Below are 22,114 nucleotides of genomic sequence, written 5' to 3' on the forward strand. Positions count from 1 at the left end.
AATTAACCCCCAAGCACGCACCATATGGTACACATTTCACTGAATTTATAAATGCTCCCCACATGAAAAAAAAAAAAAAAAAAAAAAAAGGAAAGAAAAAAGCTCAGAAATAAGCCAAAAGATGCAGGGTGATTGAAACAAAGGAAGATTTCCTGATGTACTCTCATGCTCTGGAAGAAATTTACTCTACAAATCAAACACTGCTATGCAAATAATTTGCAGTTCTGCAATATGATATCTAATTTATCTAAAGAGAATTTCACTTATGCTAGTGGGCATTTCAGGAAGAAATGTCACCAGCTTTAACTTATGTCATACAAACTTTCTGATAAAAAAAAAAAGGTAGCAGAAGAAAATTTAGCCTACTGATACACATTCGTTGTTCAGGAGACAAACTTTCTCCCTGTAGTATGCACACAGCAAAAACGTTACTTCTTTAGAATAACAAGAGATTTTTAAATTTGAATGTTTTGGAGATTATCAAAAATGACCCATCATGTTCCTTTTTGATTTTGTCTTTAGAAACGTATATAATGCTACATTCTATGATTCTACCCTTCTCTTCTTGTTGTACCTCAGTTTTCATTATATAAATGTATAAAAATCTTGAAATATTAGTATTTTTGAAGATCTGGTTGCATTTTTTTTGTGCAGTTCTGTACTCCTTTTCAATAATTTCAAGGCTTTTTGGTGAATTCTATGGCATTATTTCTACATTAAAGACTCCACTGGCCTATGTCTTTGGAGCTGATGTAAGTCAATATATCAGTGTAGTTTAACTCAGTAGACTTAACACTACACTGCAGCCTTAATGAAGGCTGAGTTATTAATCAGGAGAACATGATTATGTTCACATTCTTATGTAAAATCCTGAAAATACTAGCCATTATTATTAGCAGCCACTAAGTGTTTAGATAAAAACATGACAATAGTCCTTGTGACTGGATGTTTGCTGTCATAGCTCAAAATGATTCATGAGTATTTTGTTGAGATCACAGCCAAAGATAGTGCAGGAAGCTGAAATGAATTTTGCAAGCTTCCAAAAAGCATGGAATTTAGAACTGGTGAAGCAAAAAATGGATCCACTGAGAAACTGCAGGATGAAAAAAAATATTAAGAGAGAAACCACACTTCCACACATTGCTTTAAATCGGTTGATAAGGTGTGGGTATTGTTTAGACATTTAATTGGAAAATTAAAATAAATAAATAAATAAATAAATGGATAATTCATATTACAGCATGCTTTAGCAATTATATTTTCTTGCGCTGCACCAGGAATACAAAGTATATCACTTTGCTTGTGATATACTAGGAAGGATAGAATGCATACCTCAAATGAACTGCCAAAGAAAGATTCTGGCTCTTCTAACACAAAGTTAACACTGTTCTGAACATAAAGTGGGTCTTAATGTCTCATAGTAGATCATGCTTTGCCTCAGAAGTCTGGACTTGGTATGTCAAATAAGTAAGCAAGCTGGCTATTTTCAATTAATTACATTACTTAAGGTTATTTGCAGATTTTAAGCAAATGAAGAGAAGGCACAGACTTACATACATATAAAGACATGCATGAAGGAAGACATTGAACTTGAACTTGAAAACAGGTTTCTGCTAGAACTTGGAAACAGAACTGTCATTGTTCTGGTCACTGTGTTCTGTCATTGTTCTGGTACCAAATTGCAGTTCTCTCTCTTGTAAGTCTTGAGGTCATGAATACTTTTGTTCAAAACTGATCATGTGATTCAAAATATATACAGTCACTTTTTTAGAATGTTTGTCTTATTCTTCTATTAATATTTATATATTCAAGTTCCCCACAAAGATGATAAACTTAATGCCACCACATCTGCATTAATGCAGAACAATTCCAATAAACTGTCTTCATGTAGAAAAAATCCAATAAAACACTGGGATGCCAAAATCATTTGCATAAATTGTCTGAAGCAAAGTGGACATGTGGCTTAAAACAGCAATTAGGTATCCATACAATGTATCCAATTTGTACTGAAAACAAACTGAGATAAGCTTAGTCTTCAGAACGATGTTTCTTCTTTACGAGATAATATTAAGGAGATAATGTATTTACACTTTTGTTATTTACTGAAATACAGGATACAAAAACAAATGGCAAAGAGAACTCAGAAAATGGGGAAAAAAAAGCAGAATGTACTCTACAATTTGATTTGTAATTAAAAATGTCAAAGGTTATTTCAAAATGCGTATTTAGATTTTTAAAAACACATAAGCCCTATCTTAGTAAAGCTTATTTTAGAGTGTGAGGTTTTTTTTGTTTGTACAAAATATCCAATTTATTTTAAACATCTTTGAAGACCCTGCTCAAACTCTGAAGCTTTAGTCATCTGAAAACCAAGATTTCTTCCTACTTTACATGCAATCTACAGAACCTTTTTAACATCTCACCATGAAAATATCTCAGAATGGCTTTTGTACATAGGCAGGCGTGTTATCAATGCATGTAAGGCAATGCAGCCCCAGAGGTTCAGATCAGTGGTAACTTGTTCTTGGGCAAAAACAGTCAGGTGTATCAAAAACTTACGTCTGATGAGGCAGAGATGGCTATGTCTGTATTTCTAAATTCTAGTGCAACATTCATCTGGACCTATTTTCAGTATTTGTCCTAGAATGAGGCAGCAAACTAAATGAACTTTCTCTCATTGCTGCAGAAAGTTACACAGAAAGCCAAAATAAGCAGCTCATGAATTTGTGCCATCCATGTGTGCAGTCACAGGAGATGCACACGTGCTGAAGGGGCAGAGTGACAGTAACACTAATGCAGATAAGATCACTTCCAGAAAATAGCAAGTGGGTTTTCATTCAGGTGAGGAAGTTAAGAAAATTCCACGACCATTACTTATAGACAGCAAGTCTGAGGAACTGTTTCAGTATGGAGCATTAGTAGAAGTGTCTTCTTACAGCATATTTTTAAGTAAGCAAGCAGGGAGTCGCCAGCATGAAAAGTCACTGAAATGAAAAGCTGCTGCTCTGAAATTTGTGGTGCATCGCCTTATTGTTCAAAACCTCCAATGTGTTGGAGTATTGACAAATGGCAAAGATATAATGCAAACCTTTGGAAAAGAACTGAGCATACAATGAGAACCACAGACAAAGGTGTGTTAAGGAGCTATTTAGACATGTCATCTAAAGCTAATATAGTGAGAAATTATTGAGACAGCCTATGTAAACATGCCTCCATCAGTCATAAATACACCAATGGTCTGTAAATGGAAGTGAACTTCTAAATAAATGTTCATCAGGTTTTTTCAGAAGAGGCTTTTTAAAAGTCTACAGTACCTAAAAAAAAGAAATAATGGAATAAAACCACTTGGCTAAAAACCACAACAGATACTACAAACAGTTTTCACTGCCACACACATCTGGACTCTAAAACAGCCAGTGAAACTCAGTGTTTATAAACACAATATAATCAATTTTGGGAGAAGCAGAATATTTACTCAAAGACTAACCAGGTATATGTAATATTATATAAAGATAAGAAAAAAATTCACATGCTACATTGATACTGGCAATTCACAATGTTTAAGGCTTAAATATGAGCACACTCTATATAGAGCCCAGCCTATGCCAATCTGCAGCCAGAGTTGGAGTGTTTGCATTCTCAATGCATTGCCTGTGTACTGACTGTTTCAGTACTGACTGTTAGATGGCATGTACGCAGACTGAAATGTGTCACTTATAGCCTATGCTGACATGACCATGGAAAAGAAAAGCAATTCTACTTTCTCCACTTCATGCCCATCCTACAATTATTCTTTTGGTACAAGCATTGATGATGCCACACCATAAAAAAAAATTCAGCAAAAAGATCTGGCTGAAAACCAACCATTTTTTCAGAGCTGATTTTTAAGCCAGACCATTTCCCCATTTTGGGAAGGCCAGCTCTTTCAGCTGTGCATTTAAGAGTATTACCTGGGAATTAAGTTTGCTCATAGAAGGTGTACTGAAACACTAGCTCTGCCTCCCTCCACCTCCATTCCACCATACATGCATTCTTTCTGCTGCTTTTGCATCAGCCAGCAGTGAGCAAACTCATGGGGCTGGGTTGTAAGAAAACACTCAGATTTTGTTTAGGTGAACTTTCTGGTAACTTGCCTTGGGGGCAGAGGAGCACCAGTGCCAGGAGAAGGGAAGTGGAAGAAACATCCCTTCTTATGAGTGGCTATTGTCTTTAACACTCTTAAAACATACAGGTACTAAGAGTCAAGAAAAGAAAAGCTATTATCTGTAAAATTGAGAAATGCAGTAACAAAGAGAAAAATGATTTGTGTATTACCCTCTGTGGAAGAAGAGTGCAGAACTAGGAAAGAGCTCGACCAGAACTATAGCAAGAGGAAGACTGCAACAGGCCATAAAATCAGCCTACTAAATTCATGAGTTTTGCTGCCCTATGACAGCTGGGAACATTATTTCCCAGATTTTTTGCCCTTTACAACACAAACTGCAACGTCAGAGACTACTGTCATTTTGGGAAAAATGTTCTTCCCTTCAACATGTTTGCCCAAGTAGATGCTAGTGAGTAACACTGTACTGGTTTCTTCCAATTTCCATAAATACATTTGAGATGAGATGCATCCGGTATCTTGGGGAAAAGCATGCAGAATAAATGCCATTCATCATTTCTCCTGAAAGGGAGATGAAAAGATGGGTAACCATTAATGTGAAAAAGTAATGTAAGATTTGCTGTGTGCTTTCTGGGATATGGGATTTTTACTTATTCCTTATGATCAATTTGTAAAGGTTGAAAAGTTGTCTAAGATAGATGAAGCATCAGGAATAATAGATACGAATCTATCCAAATGTTCGTCTATTTTTCTAATTTAACCAGCTGATCTAAAAATATATCCAAAAGATGATGCCTGTCTTTATAAAAACTGGCCCTGTTAAACTCTTACACTACTAGAGAAACAATGCTACTGTAGACATTACTAGAAAAGGAATTCAGAATAGATAGAAAGCAGCTTTCTGTCACTGTCCAAATCTAAAGTGCATCCACTCCTTGTTCCTTTTACCTCTAAAATAATACAAACAGTAGTCAGAAGTAGAACTGAGAAGCAGCTGAATGCCAGAGAGTGGCAGAGGCTATGGTCCACACCTGAAGCAGAAGTGACACTGCTCATCAGGAATTCCTCCTCTAGTCCCACTTCTTTCCGTATCCTCTTTTCACAGTAGAGTTTAGAACATGGGCTTGGCACAGATTTTGGCAATGCAGGAGGAACAGGAGGGAAAATCAGGATATATTTGCTGGCAGGAGAGTTTCCTGTTTTTCTCCAAGGCATTCACTACCAGCCAGTATCACCAGCAGTAACCTAAAATGGCAGGTCTTAGTTCAAGAATATATTAAAACTAGTTTGTAACATCTGTTACCTTTTAGACTTTGCTTGAGAATGTTTGAAAACACTATTTTCCTTCATCTTCCTTAAGGAAGAAAAAAAAATTAGCAGAAAAATCAAAGGCAACAGACTGAAGATCTACAAACAAGCAATACCACAATGAAGATCTCAAACCTACAGCTCTGAAAGCAAAAGACTGTTACCATTGAAGCTCATTTTTTCAATAGGTGTGAGCCAGGAAGCAACCAGTATGCACTGCTGCAGTATACAGATCAGAAACTTTACTACGGATGTGACTGAGCCCACAAAGAAATACTCTCTGCTCTGTAAAAATCATGCTCCTTTTCTACTTTTTCCTGATGTTGTGCCTACTCCTTTGATCTGTCACCTTGATAAATGGGGATTCTGTAGTGCTAAAAAGTATTTAACCCTGTTTATATCTGGAAGTAGCTGTGTTGCAGCACTGCTCTCTGCTGTTAACATTAAATGAGCAATCTCCAGTACAGTGCTGGTAGTAAGGCCGATGATGAATTTTACTGAAACTCAAGAACGTTCCCCTAAGCAAAACTAAAGAAGATGCCAGATAGGAATTTTTTATCTAGTAACCTGGAGGGTCTGCTTGACAGTTTAAGTGACAGTCATTAAGTTTTGGGGAACTGTAATGTAAATAAGTGATTTAAAGACAGTATGACAGAAGAACCTTCCCAAGGCTGCAGGCTACATGTGTACAGGCTGTTCATGAGACCTCACATGGCTCGTCTCCTCCATCTTGGAGCCCTGCCTTGAGCACCACGTCACTCCTGGCATGACAAGCTTCCAGCTTAGCATGGGCAACTTCAAGGAGCTGGAGAGAGAGACTAGTGGCCTCACCCTGCCCACAGCATGCAGTAGTGTCAGGCCACCCACACCATGTCAGCACCTAAAAAGCACAACTGGGTAATGAAAAGAGGAGATCCCTGTCAGTTCACTGTTTTAATACAACTGTGGCCTCAGTAGGTGCTACACTGCTGTGTGCATGCTACATTGTTTCTGTGTCTGCCTCAAATGGTAATAACTGTGAAGAAAATAGCTTGTAATTAAGCAACTAGGGCGACAGCAGATGGATGTGGACAGATGGGAGCACGCTGGGAAGCTATGAGACAATATTGGTCAACATGACAAGCAATAGTCACAGTGCATTATCAGCATAATGCCTACAGTGTCAATGACAGCTATTGCAGAGTTACTGATGAGTTTTAAGGATATACTGGAAGGCAATAAAGGAAATAATAGCTTTTTAGATGTTTCTGACACTCCTTTGAAAGGGTGTGGGGCAAAAAGGAACACAGGTACTTGTCAGAAAATCTAAAACATCTTTGAGAAGGCAGGAGGTTGGCAGTGCGTCCACTGATGCAGATGGAAAGAACTGAGCATCTTACCTGCCTACCCAAAACCAGTAACGTGACGAAGAATATAAACAAAGAAATTGAGCCCATTGTCTTCAGGTCTTTCAGTATTCCAGGCCTATAAAATAAAAACGTAAGTAAACCAAGCTGCTCAGAAGTTGAAACAAAATTACTTCAGCACAAGAACAAGGGAAAGACTGCAATTTATATTACCTTCTGGTATGTAAACTATGACCACTTAAATAGGACATGCTTTATTATTTGGCAAAATATTATTTCTATAATGAAACTTCACTTCTACATCATTCTGTGCAAATGTACCCACATTTTGAAGTCCAGTACTAACATGAGGATTTATTAAAAATAATTTTCTTCTTTGCTAGCAAATGATAACTGATTGGTGCTATAAAGGCATATTAAAAACAGTTTTTACATAATACATGACTTCCATAATGGAAAGCTTGACCCTGTAACCAATGAATGTCAAGAAATGGATACTGAGGCAGCTAACTCCCAAGATGTCTTTTCATTCAGAATTACAGTAGGGACAAATGAGATCTTTTATTAAAAATTTTGCTTTGGGGAAAGATGCTATAAAGAATGGGGAACAGCTCACACTAGCACTCCACTGATGCCACTGAAAGAAGAATACTGATGAAAGATTTAGGAAGGAAAAACCAAGAGACGCACAAGCTTGACCGGCAAAATGAAGGCTACCAGAAGTACAAGATAAATGTAACTAGTCATGTGGTTCTTCATCCCACTACACAGGTATTCTGTCCACTCACCCAATGGGAACATAAAAGATCTCTTTCTGTTCATTTAATAAACTGTAGGTCTGTTTGGTTGTAGTTTTGTTTTTCAATGGCAAAGACTGCATTTGTAAAGTTTTACAACAATACACTAGTTCTGAAAAAGTAGATTTTATTTGGCTTGCAGCAAATTTTCTTTAGGAGCCTTAATAATGTTCAAAACCATGTTTTCCTGATGTCCTTAATTAAACCAAACTGTACTTTCTGTAATATGTGGTCTATGCATTCAGCACAGATTTATGTATTTTATTCTTATGCTCGACAGTGACAACAATTTTAAATTGTGACTTGTAGATATAGAACCAAATACATAAGAAATAAAAATGCTACATGACATCTTCCATAGTTGGTATTTTATTTCTATTAATTTCAGAATGACGGAAATTATTAACTTACCTTTTTAGAGGCGCTGTTGCGTACATAAATTTGCTGTAGTCATCTAGCATGGACCCGTGAGTGTGCAGAAGGATAACATTGTAGCCCACTAATGCAATCAACATGATGACCATTTTCAGCTCATAATTTATCCTCAGAAAAACGGAACAGGAAATGAGCCCTAATATGCAGCTGTATATAAAATACTGGGAAAGGAAAACCGCATAGTAAATATTTATAGTTTGGTTGTCGAGTGGGATATCATACATAATAAAATACATAGCTTTTAATAGAATACTAGCTTTTAAGAAAACATTACCATTAATAACACTTAAGCATGTTATTTATCACAATGCGTAAATAATCATCGTACATAGCACCTTATGGCTTACAGACAGTAACAACCAGATGCTGGTCTTTCATAAAATAGACTCTTTCTTACTAGGCTTAAATTCTCTCTAAACTCAGCAGAATTCAGATTATGATCCTCACTTACGCTTTCTAATTTTCACCCTTCACCACTTTTGAATTATTCATCTCCAGTAGCAGTATGTCCTATATGTGGGAAACCAGTGCTGGTGTGGAAGTTTGGTATGAAAGCCCACTGCCAGCATAATATTTGTTCCTGTGCCTCTGTATAGTTTTCACTCACACTTGAATACAAAAACTACCCTGTATTTATTACTGAGAATAAGAGAAGATCAAGGTCAAAATGCCTGAAGATCTGTAAACAATTTCGTTGTCTATTTTTGCAGCATTGTTAAACTGATGCAATACACACAGATGTTAAGAACCTCACAGATGCACAATTTTACAGACTTTAGAAATACAGTTAAGAGGCAAAGAATAGAAAATGATTAACACGGCCTATGAACTACATAAATATTAAAAAATAATCATGTTACATCTTCTTGAGTAATGACTGTATAAGAATACATTCATTTGTTTAAAAAAGCCTTTTCTATCCACTATCAACAGAAAATATATATGGTTGAAGTTAATTTACTGGGGTAAAAAGAAAAAAAATAATAACTTCATACTCTCTTAAAATGGATTATAGTATAAAAACCAATGCTAAAACAGAAATACATTCCCATTAGAATCATTTTCTTAGTTGTTAACATACAGAACCTTTGCCAAATATCATTCCCGAAAATGATACCCTGTAAAGATACTATGTTTTCTTAAGCTACAAAGCATTCTATTTCTAGATATGCTATTTGATTTTCAGACTTCTGTTGATAACAGTACTTTTGACAGAACCTGAATCACTGTATACTAATTCTGAAGGATCATTAAGAATAATAACTTTCATGGCACTCATCAGATAGAATTGATCTGCCATCTAAATCTTTGCTGTTATTGTAATTTCCTTGCAGATCTGTTTGAAATAAGAAATACAAAGAACTGCTGTTCAGGATAAAAAACAAAACAAAACAGATTTCTCTGCTGGCTGCATCCCTCAAGAGCTCACACAGTATTTTCAGAATTCAGTGTTTTATAAAAGTAGCAGTAGCCATTTTTCTAATCCTGAGGGCATTCTATCTGTGAAATTAGTTTTACAGCAAACAAAAGGCTGTCTCAAATCCACAAATGTACCAAGCAAAAACCATGAAACTTCCAAGCATAATAAAGTTCCTGTTAGTGCTCCACAGGAATGTATAACCAGATTGAAAACACTGGCTAAGACTTCAGAGGTGGGTGGATTGTTGATAGAACAGTGGCACAGACATAATTTCACAATGATAAATGATACTGCATATTGCAATGCAAACTCTAGTAAGCACCATACAGCTCTGGCAAAGACACCATGGGAAATTCTACTCAAATGGCCACATTGGCTTATGATGCCCTTTTAAAAATGCTACCTTCAATTCATCTTTTTTCAATCGTACAACATATACTCAAAACTGTTGCTTCTAAGTGCCCAATTCTGCAAATGAATGTTTAAGTATCTGTCATATCAACTGAATTTTCCCCTTTTTAATAAAAATAAACTTGGAAGTTTTAGTAGTTATTTAAAGCTGTGTTGCCTGAATCCTCTGTTAAAAATAAAAAGTTTGAAAACAGTACAAATTCAGTGAAGAAACAGTCAAATTAACCATTCAGAAAAGCAGGACTAGTGAAGTTGCTGTTGTATGTGTAGCATGAAAGCACTGATCTTTGTCACAGCATGTAAATTGGAAGGCAACTGACAAATGGCAGCCTGTTTTGGCTGTCATGGCTGGCCAAGGGTCTTCTCTCAGCTGATGAAATGAATCTGGAGAGGAATTAGTGCACAGCTGGGAAAAATTAATAATTTTAGTGTACAGGACTCATTTCTTAACAAACACGCCAACTTTAGGTATGCTCATCCTGCACCTCTGTACGACTGACCTAGTGAACAAGGACACTACAGAGATACTAATGCAACAGAGTTGCTATGATATCAAACCTCTGTAGTGAGCTTTTGCAGACAATGATGGTAAAATGAGGAATTAGCAACTCAGGTAACCACCCACCCCATCAAGGCAGGTGTATGCCATGCTCTGAGTGTCTCCTGGCCATACGGAAGCCTCAGCTAGTGATGATGCCACTTGCACATCCTTTCCTTTATCTAACTGAGCAGCATCAAGTGCTTGTGTGAACGTTTTGTCTGACAGCAGAAATGATAAATAGAAAGATTTTAAGAAAATCCTGTAAGAGCTCAAAAGAAGATGCAGGATAACTTCTCCACATATGGGATCTGCACCATCCTTGACTGGACCTCTGCCTGATGCTTCTATTATATAGAAGCTAATGAAGATTCACAGCAAAACTAAATAAAACCATGAGCAAAGTTCCTGTAACTTACTGTTTAATCTTTGGTAAGTCTTCAAAAAAGAGCACAAAAACAAAGAATACAAATCAGAACAGTTATTTTATGGTGTGGAGCAGGGAGAGAATCAATCAATATGCTTCCAGATGAACTAAATGCTAGTGGGGCTAAAATAATTTAAAAATCTCTTATTCATTCATTTTAGATTATGTCATCAATAGATCTGTCAGCTCCAATGCTATAAATCACAGGAAGAAGTGCTTAAAGGTAAAGCAGATAAAAAAGGATTGATATGCAATTTAAGAAAGCAAGCATTTATCAACGGTTCAATATCTCATTCAAGAAAGAGAGAATTCTATTTTCAGTTTTTTAGAAAACTTCATAAGGATAACAAATAGTAACCCAAAAGGAATTTTCAGCTTTTTGAAGCTAGAAAGTCTAGGAGATGTGTCTTAAGATGAAAATAATGCACATTTCAGAACTGCTTAATAAAGAAAATGAGGGAAAAAGTATTTAAATACTTCAGCCAATCTAAACTTTACATGATTTTTACCAGCAGTGACATTTTAACATAATTGTTGTGCCAATTTATCAAAGTTTCTCTGATGAAAGTATGCATTTTCATATTTTCAAACTTATAAAGCATCAGTTGTTCTGAATGTGTTGGTCACTGTTGGAAGAGCTGACAGTTATACAAGGTAAAACACAGGAGAAATACACTTTTCTTTTTTTTTAAGAAAAAGAAATTGAATGTAATAATAAATATAGTTCATGAAAAACGTACCATTCAGATGCTTGTTGGAGAGCTTCATTGTAAAAAAATGTTTTCCAAGAACGTTAAAACAGTAATAAGTAAAAAAAGAAAAAAAGAAAAAAAAAAAAAAAAGAACTAGAAAATCCACTGTTATTATTAAAAAAAATCAACACAAATATGAATATGCTTGGAAACAATTAATTTCTATGTGCTTGTGAGCAAGTATTGTGTGGATGCTGGGAGAAGGATTGCTTCATTTCTATGACTACAAGGACAACTTCACATTGGGGCCAAAAGAGGCACCTGTCAGTACCAAATTAAGTTAAGTAAACTTGAAAATGAAAAGAAACTCATGTCCTACTGTTGCTTTGTCAAGGAGATGCTGAAAGTTTGCATGTGCTACAGTCAGCATAATTGTTTTTTACAGAAGAGTTCTATACAAAATTAACATCCTGCTTTTGGGTGTGCATGGGACTGTTCAGTTTGATAGTCATTTATGTAACCATCTCCAGGTGTCCTTGCCCAGAGCAGGACACTGGAATTAGGTGCTTTTTTAGGCTCCTTCCAACCCAAGCCATTCCATGCTTCTAGGATCCCATAATTATGTGGAAATCAGCACATACTACTCTGTTACTGGTGTCATCAATTCTGCATAGAGACAAAATATTCTCCCTTCTCTTGCTGCTTCCTGCTTTTTCATTCAAGCACTGCTGATCTACTTTGGCACAAAATGCAGCTTGTTATGTTCGGATGCAGATCTTTCCTAAGCTCTCTAAAAATCATTCTCTGTGGGATACAGATCCCATTTTTGTAGGAATGTTCTTCTCCCTTTTCACATGCCAGTGTGCTTTTGTTCACACTAAGACATCTTATTCAAACCGGCTTCAGATCTTTTTTACACAGTTTATGTGGTGATATATGAGTGCTATATTTCCCCCTTCCATGATGCAATAATGGTACAAGTTTAGAACCACAGATTTCAATTTTACTGCCAGGTGAAGAAAGAAAATGGTGAGTATGTTTAAGCTTAGCACTGGTCCTTGCAAAATACATCTATGGGCCAACCAACATTGCTCCCTCACTGACAGCCCCTTACACTGTGCTCACTGCAGCCTCCATGGTCACTGTCTTCTCCTGACACCTCATAATGCCTACTTGTAAGGATGGATAATCTATGGCTCTTATCAGGCTACTACCTGATTTTTCATTTGACATTCACTATAACCTCAATATTTAGAACTACTAAACTCCTCTACAACCTACTTCCTTCAGAGGCAGTTGCAGGTGACTGAAAATAAAGAAGCTTTCAAAGCAGTCTTAAAAACCTAGTTGGTCTTTAACTTCCAAGAGATCCATAGAAATTCTACTTAGAGAAATGATTCTAAACAAACAAATAAATGTAAATCAACTTACCGGTAGGAAAAAACAGTTGTTTTGTATACACCACCGTGTCTGATTACTCAAATTAGGAAAACTTGCATTTGACGAATTAAGAACTGGGGGAAAAGCTGTCACAGCATTATCCGGGAAAAACTAGAGAAAAACAACATGTAATCCATTAGCTTGTCAGCAATATAAGGTCAAAATAGAAAAGGGAAATGGAGAAGTGGAGAAAGCCTTGCCAATAATCATTTAACTTTGGTATTTCACTGCAAACTGAAATAGCAAAGGCAGAATGACATCACTTTGATTACTTGGATCCTGAATGCTTCAGACAACGAATTTGCTAATCTCCATAAGGCACATTTGAATGAAAAAACAAAAGGTTCTTTGTTGTGCTACCTTCAGGTATCAGAAGCTCATACACAAGAGAGACAATGATAACATAAATTCAAAATGAATAATTCTGTTTTACCTCAACTGAATCTCCTGTTTAAATATAGGAAGAGTTAAAAAAAGAAGTCTTTACTAAAGTTGATTTACTGAAGTGTAATCCTTTTCATAGTAATCATGAATAGGATAATATAATATTATTATATATTATATATTATATAATAATAATAATAGTAATCATATTATTGCAAGAGAAGGGCTGAATCAGTATCTCCTAGAGTACCATGTTCAGCCTGCTGAAGTGAAGGGTAACTACCATCAGACAGTAATGTTTGATGTATTCCTGAAGTGTGTTCTGAGTTAGATTTCTCTGACAACATTTATTCCAGTGCTTCTAAGTTTATCAGCTTCTGTTCATTCAAAGCCAATTCCTACTTTTTTGTTCTGGTACTAATCTTCAGCTTCCAGATAGCTCTCTTATCTCAGCCTTCATGATGCTCAGAAATCTATGCTTTTCCTAAAGCTTCTCCAGTTTCTTCTGAGAAAATGTGTTCTTAATTCCCCTGACCCTTCTAGCAGTCTCCCTCTGTACATACCTCTTTCAGTTCAACCTTTTAGATGACCAAAATTGAAATCACTCTTCCAGATTTTGACTGAGTACTTCAATAACATTAATACTAATTCTGCAGGAATTATGTTTTTGTACATCACAGCAACAACTCTCTCGCTTACAGCTACATTGATGTAATAAAAGACACTATAATTATAATCAGCAAGAGATAATATTCCTCCACTGGGATACATTTGGATAAATTCAATTTGCCCTGAGACAAGAGCAGTCCCATGAATGCTTACTGAGATTCAGTTGAGTTCTCATTAAACTCAGGTAACTAACCAAAATCCTGAACTTAATTCATCCCCATTTGATGAGCTCCCAGCTTATCAGGTCTTCTTGTTATGAGTCTGTTGGACCAACCATAATCTTGCACTCTGTAGTAATAAATCCCATCTTAGTTCCTTTTTTCTCTAGCTGACTTCTTCCTTTCAAAAATCTCTGACCTTCCTGCACAGACCTTGCCTGACACTTTTATTCTATCAACAAATTTCACACTCTCATTCACTGTGTATGAAAATCCACAGCAGACGGAAAAAAGTTGCTCAGTTTACTCAGATTAATCCATTTTTGATCTAAGTGGTTTATTGATTTACTAACACTAGATCTGATCAGTCACCGCTCTATATAGCCAAGTCTTGACAGATTCCAAGCTGACTCCACAGTCACCCTTGGCAAGATATGCCAGCTCTGTACTACATGCATAGTGACTTTTTCTTTTTTAAAGACTATCAAGGTGCAAGGCAGCACCTGTGGTCAGCACTCCTTGATTTGTTTCATGGTGCTGCTGAGAAGAGCTTGAAACCATTATGTCTGAAACTGCCTTTCCACAGATGCAGGACTAACTGCAACAAAGGTGACTGCTGTACCATGTGCTATGAAGACTGCTTTACAAGACAGTGTCACACCCCCCAGAGTTACACGCAGAATGGGCTCACCTTCCTTTGTACATTTGCATTTTCAGGTTGTCTTCCTCCACTAGCATGCTTCTCTGTTTACATGTAGCTAATTAGCCAGCATTCCTTCAGGTGCAATATCAGTAGTATAACAAATAAAGCACAATAAAAGTCCCTACAAAATGCTAATAAACATCTATACATTTTGAATTGCCCTTCTAGAACTCAGCCCAAAGAGCTCTAAGTTATACATACATCTACCCCTATTAACAGAATGACTAGGTTAAATGTATACATGCTCTTCTGGGAGAAGGGGAACCAACCTCCACACCCCTCCTGCAAAGAGATGTAGGTGCAACAGCTCAATGTTAAGGTTCTCTGCACAATCTTTTGATGCTGATATTGGTAAGAAAGTACCCCACGAGTTCATGTGTGCAGAAAAACCCGAGGTGTGGGTCAGAGGTGTGACTAATGGCAGTATCAAACAAGATTTTGACTGTCACTGTTTCCACAACAAGGTCTTCCTGTTACAAATACTCATACTTCTCATAAACTTCTTCCTAATTCATTTGGTTTAAAATTCTTTCTGAAGCCCTGTGGTTACTATTTAACTCAGCCGATGCCTGTATTTCTCTTCAACACGAGCAGTTTGAAGCAAGGGTCCTCCAAAACACTTTAAAAATGTAATCCCCCTGCCTGCCTCCAATTATTTGCATTAACATCCCCATCTTCATAAGTGTTGTCACTCAGGTCATTTGCCAAGGGTGCACAGTGAATCCTGCTCACAGTGCACTGACTTTTCTTACAAACATGAAATAATTACATTTAATTTCAGAATCTTATCCCAGGCATGCCCACAGACTAAAAGATCATGTATCATGAAGATCTGCAGCACAATCCTATACATAAATGTGTGTAAGTTTATATACAGACATATATATGCACATATTCATTTCTATTAAGGCATTTTCATTTTGTTTTTGAACTTTGTATGGGGTACTTCAGACGTGTAAATGTATATACAGAAAGCTATATGAAATGTGGTGCATCTATGAATGCATAAATAAGCACAGAAAGGAATAAAAAGAATATGGAAATGTTGCCATCTCCCATGAGCCAAACAACACTTATTTCTGAATGATGTGTTTGTACTTGTCTTTCTTGTCTCTTATCAGTTACCTACATCTGCTATCACGCTTTGGAGATATATATTGTTCTTCAACATAGTATTTTAAGAGACAGCTCAGTCCTACTAAGCAGTCACACCTACTCAAATGACTCAAATGGAAGCAATATTTTTTATGAATACCAATGTTTGCCAGGGAACATCTGAGTACACTACCATTAAAATCTCATTTTATCTTCATATATTCTAGCAGCTTTTTCTTCTCTTGTGTTTGTATAATCTGCAATCTTCCACCATGAATTTTTTTATCTCACATGATGAAAATACCTGCTGTGGTACTATGTCTTTCAGTAGGAACCAAATGGTGAAAGATCCTCCCTTGACAACATGGGATAAGCACGTTAATGCATCTCTCTTATTACCAGACCAGGAATCTGCACAAGACCGTAACACATTTGTTTGGATCTTACTAACAAAGTCAACTTTCTCACCAAAGTACTTTAAACACTTTTGCACAATTCACCAGCAGCAAGGCTTCCTGTCTTGCTGTTCTAATGGACTGTAAACACAATCAAGATGAATGGGTATATCTCACTTTACTAAGCAAGTGGGTTTACTGATTTTCATATTAATGTACATAAAATAGCTTCCTACTAAGAAGAAGGAAAGATGGCAGGATTTAATATTAAAATTCACTTATCAAAATGCACACTGAATTATGGAATAAAAAAAAAGATGTGTAAAATTTTTATTAGGTAGTATGTGAACAGCTTGGCTCCATGAGAGGTGGGAAGGAGGAACAGAGGTGGGAAGTACTCCTCCACTGACCTACTGAATCACAGGGTGAAAAAGATGCAAAATTAATTGATCTGACTATCTGCCAGGGATAGTTCAACTGTGGTCACTGACCTGGGGCAGCATGATGTCTTACAGCATCCACCTGTAAGGGCAATGCTATGATCATTTTCTGTGCAAATTGGAAACTTAGGAAGTATGCCTTTGTGCATCAGCAAGAAACCTCATACCACAGAGGTAAGCTGCACGTAAAGTAGCTGCTCCAAGGCAGAGATGTGTGTAATGAATTGAAATACATATGCAGTGAAAAGAAAGGTCTGGCAACACATCTAAATTTACAGCTGAAGTTTAATTTGATCCCATCACTGTCTTCTTTTCCTTAAACAAAATTACCCTGGAGATGGACTTGTGAAGACTATAAAGAAAAATCCAAAGAAATACTTTTGTCACTTTCTCTCTCTCTCTCTCTCCATTCGTCCTTGCTTCATATGAACATGCAACTCCACTTTAGAGTAGTTTTCATAAGAACTATGCCATTTCTTTGAGACACAGTGGTCTACAGCTTTTTTTTTTTTTTTAGACTGTTGTAAATGAAGTACATTTTATGCCCTACAAAAGACAGATTTAGAAGAGTAGACTTTTAAAGTATGTTGGAAGCATGCAAGTCTGGTATTACCAATGGAACTAGAGGATTTGCTTTTTTCTTAAAGTACGAATGAAGCAATGTTGCTTTTGTCCAGCACTGCTCTTTTGCATGAAGCTCTAAGGCAAACCTGCAGGACTTCTCTTGTTCATTCCTTATTTTTCTATCAGCTTTCCAAATACCCATGTGGTTCAAGAGAACTTTCTTCTCAAAATCTATCACAGTTTCATTTGAAGAACACCAGTTTGGCTGACATGGTGTGAATGGCACAAGAGCAATAGGAAAAATCCCAAATCCTAGTAGCATTCCTCATTTTCACAAACTTTCAGAAGTGCCTACATAGGCTAAGTACTAGAATGCTAAGTATTTAATCAAGTTGTTCAATAATTCCATTTCATTTGTTATAGAAGCTGATAAGCCAGGTAAAAATGCATATCTATACATGTATTTCTGTGTTAAAGGCCCAGCCATCCTACAGAGGTACTAGCAAGCAACCGCCTTCTTCAAAGGGCCCATGGAGAGACAAGGAACCTGCTGGGCCTTTACACTCATATACCATCTGGGCTTTGACAGGTGTGGAGTGATGTTCACTTCTATCAGCTCTGTGCTGGACTGTGAGCAGAATTTGTGACAGCATTGCTTAGTTTCTTAAATTCTGTCTATAATGTAGAATGTATTTGTGATGGTGCCCTGCATGTAAAGCTTCAATGAGATGACTCTAGCTGGGCATTACCTTTCCTCCTCCCAGCTCCAAGGCTAGGTCAAGCTCCAGGCAGTGTCAATTTATTCTTTTTTAAATAAATACATTAGGCAGCCTCCAAAATAGGGTATTTAATGTGCTAGGCACTGTAGGGACATATAATTAGAATGTATCTTTCAGAAGAGCTTGCTTGTTTAAAATAAAGCACTGAGCAAGGTCAGCAGCTCTATGAACAGAGTTAGCTACTTTCAAAGGAAAGTATACTCAAGAAAGTAAATTTCTAATGTGAAAATGGAAACAAGTTTCCTCAAGAACTTACCACTGTTAAAACACTGGATATCAGCCACCAGTAGAAAAACCACAAAGCCAATGTTGCTGGTGTACTCACTGAGGTACATTAAACAAAGGAGCAAAGACATCAAACGTGTCAGCCATCACCTTATATATTTTTTATTTCTTTTTTCCCCCTGAGAAAATACTCTAGTACTTCAAAATTTACTAGATGAAAGACAGAAAAGCAAATAACTTCATAAATTTTAAGCTGCTAGTTAGGGCACCTTCTCTGGACAGTACAGCTCTGTGATACCGTTGCTCTGCCAAGAATTATTCATACATCCGATGCAAAGTCACTGAAAAAAAATGCTCTTTCATTGGCTCTTTCACCAATCCATGCTCCCTCAGATCACATGAATGCAAGAGGGTGATGAGGCACAGCCATTTGCCTCATCACCACAGACAACCACATATACAGCTTCCACAAATTGACCCACTGCAGTCACAAAGTCCTACTGTCTGGATTGTTCCCTGTAATACATTTTCTCATGTATCAGAATGCAGATCAACACTGCAAAAAAAGTCTTCTTCAGCCACTGCTCTCTTCATGGCCTCAAATTTAACACTCAGTGGAAGCAGCATTAGTCACATTCTCCTTCAGCTAAGAGGTACTTGATATTTCACGTCACATTAGTTGTTTTTAACTTCACTAATCATGACTATATACCTCTCAAACATTAAGACTAGATTCAGATGTCTTCTGAAACTACTCATTTAAAATAAAACTGCACCCTCACTCCATTCTCATCCCCCTTGACCACAAAGACTGAGCTTTATTTGACATTTTGGTCTTAATCATGATTTATCAGGTGTGGGATGGTTAGACACTTTTTATGTCCATTAAATCTTAATGGCTACATTTTGCCTTTTTCTACTGAAAGAGTTCATGGAAATAAATGCAGTTAATCGACTCTGCTATTAAGTACATGTTGCTTGGAGATATAATAATGATACTTCAGAGTCTCTCCCACAATTTGCTATTAATATTGAGGAAATGCAAATTTCACAATCACATTTAAAATCATTTTTCAATAGTCAAACTATTAAGGTTTAGTTTCAAGATGGGAATTGTACTTAAAATTATCATCTCATGAATACCATAGGACATGATTATTTGTAATAGTGCAGTCATTACTGATAAGGCACAAAGACTTCAAAATGCAGCATACTACGCTTTATAACATCCAGTCCACATAAAAATGGACCTGAACCAATTAAATTAAAAGCTTTTCTTTTTTCTAAAAATGATGTAGTGAACAACTGGGTGTTTTTTTTTTGCTAAAAATGTCTTCTACTAGTTGAATGCCAAATTTTATGTGGACTACTCACAACAGTAGAACTTTAGCCTAAAGAAAGACAGTTGCTGACTCTATCTTCTTTTACACTAACTGAAAAAAAACCCATACGTTGCACAACCTCCAGCACAAACTATACTTTGCACTCAAGTGGGTTATCTAATTTCTTTCTACTCATTTATCTCATTTAGTTCAAAACAGGAGGAACAATCTAACATGACTTCCATTCTACAAGCCACACTATGTGTTATGCCCATTAACATTTGCTTGGATAAATTTTATTGTTGATAAAGATATATAGTCCTGAGCTGAGGACAAGAAGTGATAGCAAATCAGTAACTTTTCAGAACCATTTTTCCCATTGCTAACTGCCTTCATTGCTAAAAAGTGCTTCAGTCACTGCTTCTTTGTGTATTTCTCTACAAAAAAATAAATATGAAATTAAATTAGCTGCATTTTAAATTCCTAAACATGGAATTGTTTTTGAATCTGTCTCCTCTCTAAGAAAGGAAAATACCTATTGAAAAGAAAACCAACAAAAACAAGAACATTGAAAAAAAACGAGATAAGAATTTAACAGATATGTCGAACTTTCACACTTAAAAGACCACATTACATCATTACTTCACTCTGATGGATTTAGTTCTTCCTTAGTGCCCCCTGCAATGTTATGAGAAAAAATACATAAAGAGTAGGTTATCAATCTCTAAGTTCCTTATGAACCTCAAGAACATCAGCAACTCAACGAAGCGCTGGAGTTGTAATTTCAAAAGCGCTGAAGTGCAAATCTCATTGATCTGAAAAGTGAGTAATACCTATGCAGTGATGTTTGTAAGCAGCACTTGAATAAATACTACAGTCCCCATTTTTCAAATGCAAAACTGATCTGGAATAAATTCCCGATTTTTTATGAACAGTAGGCTCAGCCCATGGGGCAAAACAAGTAACACTTTTTGATCCCATACACTGTTCATTTCACACATACTTCATTATAAATGAGGTTATTAAGATTCCAGCTTTATGCAGAGTAATGGCAGATTTACTTCTTATTTGCCACAGTTATGAAAGAATAGTAGAATTACTTGGATTTTCTCTATTATGAAAAGTGCACAAGTTGAAAAGCCTAAATTACAGGTAAGTTCTTAAGTTCTAGCAAAATTCTAGATCAGTACCTTTGAAGTTATTGATGTAACTTTCATTTTTGTCCTTTTTCAAATAAAAAAAAGACAAGCACATGAAAATCAATAATATATAAATTATGATCATTTAGTGATCATAAGAGGAGCATCACAAGAAAAAAACTCAGCTGCCTTTGCACAAGTCTTCCACACATCCCATGAGAAGATACTGCTCTCTTTGAGCACTACTCTGCTTTTCAAATCAATGCACAGAGGAGTAAGAGATGAACAATACAAACTATCTTCTATTCCTTATAAATTACATTTTTTTTCTTTAATAAGAAACACTATCTGAACTCTTGCTGAGCATCTTGTGCACTGAACGAAGTACTTGTTGTACAGCATGTTTTCTGTTGCTCTGCTTTATATTTCTGTCTGGCAATCATTTTCATCCAGGATAGCCATGAGAGATAAATCTGAAATATTATCTAAACAAATTATAAACAAGCAAAAAGATCTTAAACAAAAACCAAAAATCACCCCTTTTTCACTTACCATGTTGAACACAGCCATAGTTAATATTATAGCAGTTGTTGTCAATGTGAGAGTGATCCGTGGCCAAGGACGGTTTGCAATTATTCCAGATGATTTCAGGATCCACAACAGTGAAGCTGATGCTTTCTTGCTACATTGCTAAGTGCAGTAAGTTGAAAAAAATAAAACAAGTACAGCTTTAGTGTATTTAATACTATAAATGGGTAGAATTATGAAGGCTTAAGATTATGGGTAGCATTCATCTTGATACATTGTACAGAAGTGTTCAACTGTTATATTCTCATAATATTTACAGATCAAAGTTATACATGATAATAAACACAAATTTACTTGCAATAACTGCCCTAGTGTCAATTCTGTTGACAGTGTCATCATCAGCTCTGTTATCAATAAAACCAAGCAAATAAACTGAACTCCCCAGCTGAAACTTCAAAATGTCAATAATGATTCTTGTAAAGCCTTTGATGCAGAGACAGAGGGCTCCTCTGGTAGGATTAAAACCTTAAATATATCCTCGACAGTGTACTGAAAAGAAAGATTTCTGGTTCTTTTGTTTGTTTTGAGAATTTTTTGATAATTCATTTAAAATTAAAGGTACCTCAGCAAAAATAAAAAATAAAACAACCTTTAATAAAAATATCAGGAAATCAGCTATTTAATACAAAATTGAATTTATGATTTGACAGAAGAAATGTTTATTTATTGAGCAGAAAATATTTCTCATTTAATGGCAAAAAGAAACAGCCAAAACTTCTGGCTCACGTAACCTGCTT

At 36.2% G+C, this 22,114-nt stretch overlaps 1 protein-coding gene across 3 annotated transcripts in view; it reads right to left on the bottom strand.

Moving 5' to 3' along the window:
- Positions 1-22,114, bottom strand: part of ADCY2 (adenylate cyclase 2) — a 223,684-nt gene that overhangs the window by 16,741 nt on the left and 184,829 nt on the right. For all 3 annotated transcript variants that reach the window (XM_090137122.1, XM_090137121.1, XM_090137123.1), the window contains 4 exons: positions 21,342-21,479; positions 12,908-13,027; positions 7,965-8,149; positions 6,790-6,874 (listed from right to left, as the gene is read on the bottom strand). In XM_090137122.1, the coding sequence (XP_089993248.1) occupies positions 6,790-6,874; positions 7,965-8,149; positions 12,908-13,027; positions 21,342-21,479 (528 nt within the window). The remainder of the gene's footprint in view (positions 1-6,789; positions 6,875-7,964; positions 8,150-12,907; positions 13,028-21,341; positions 21,480-22,114) is intronic.

This window comes from Phasianus colchicus, chromosome 3 (genome assembly GCF_987193195.1).
Source record: "Phasianus colchicus chromosome 3, bPhaCol1.hap1.1, whole genome shotgun sequence".
NCBI lineage: Eukaryota > Metazoa > Chordata > Aves > Galliformes > Phasianidae > Phasianus > Phasianus colchicus.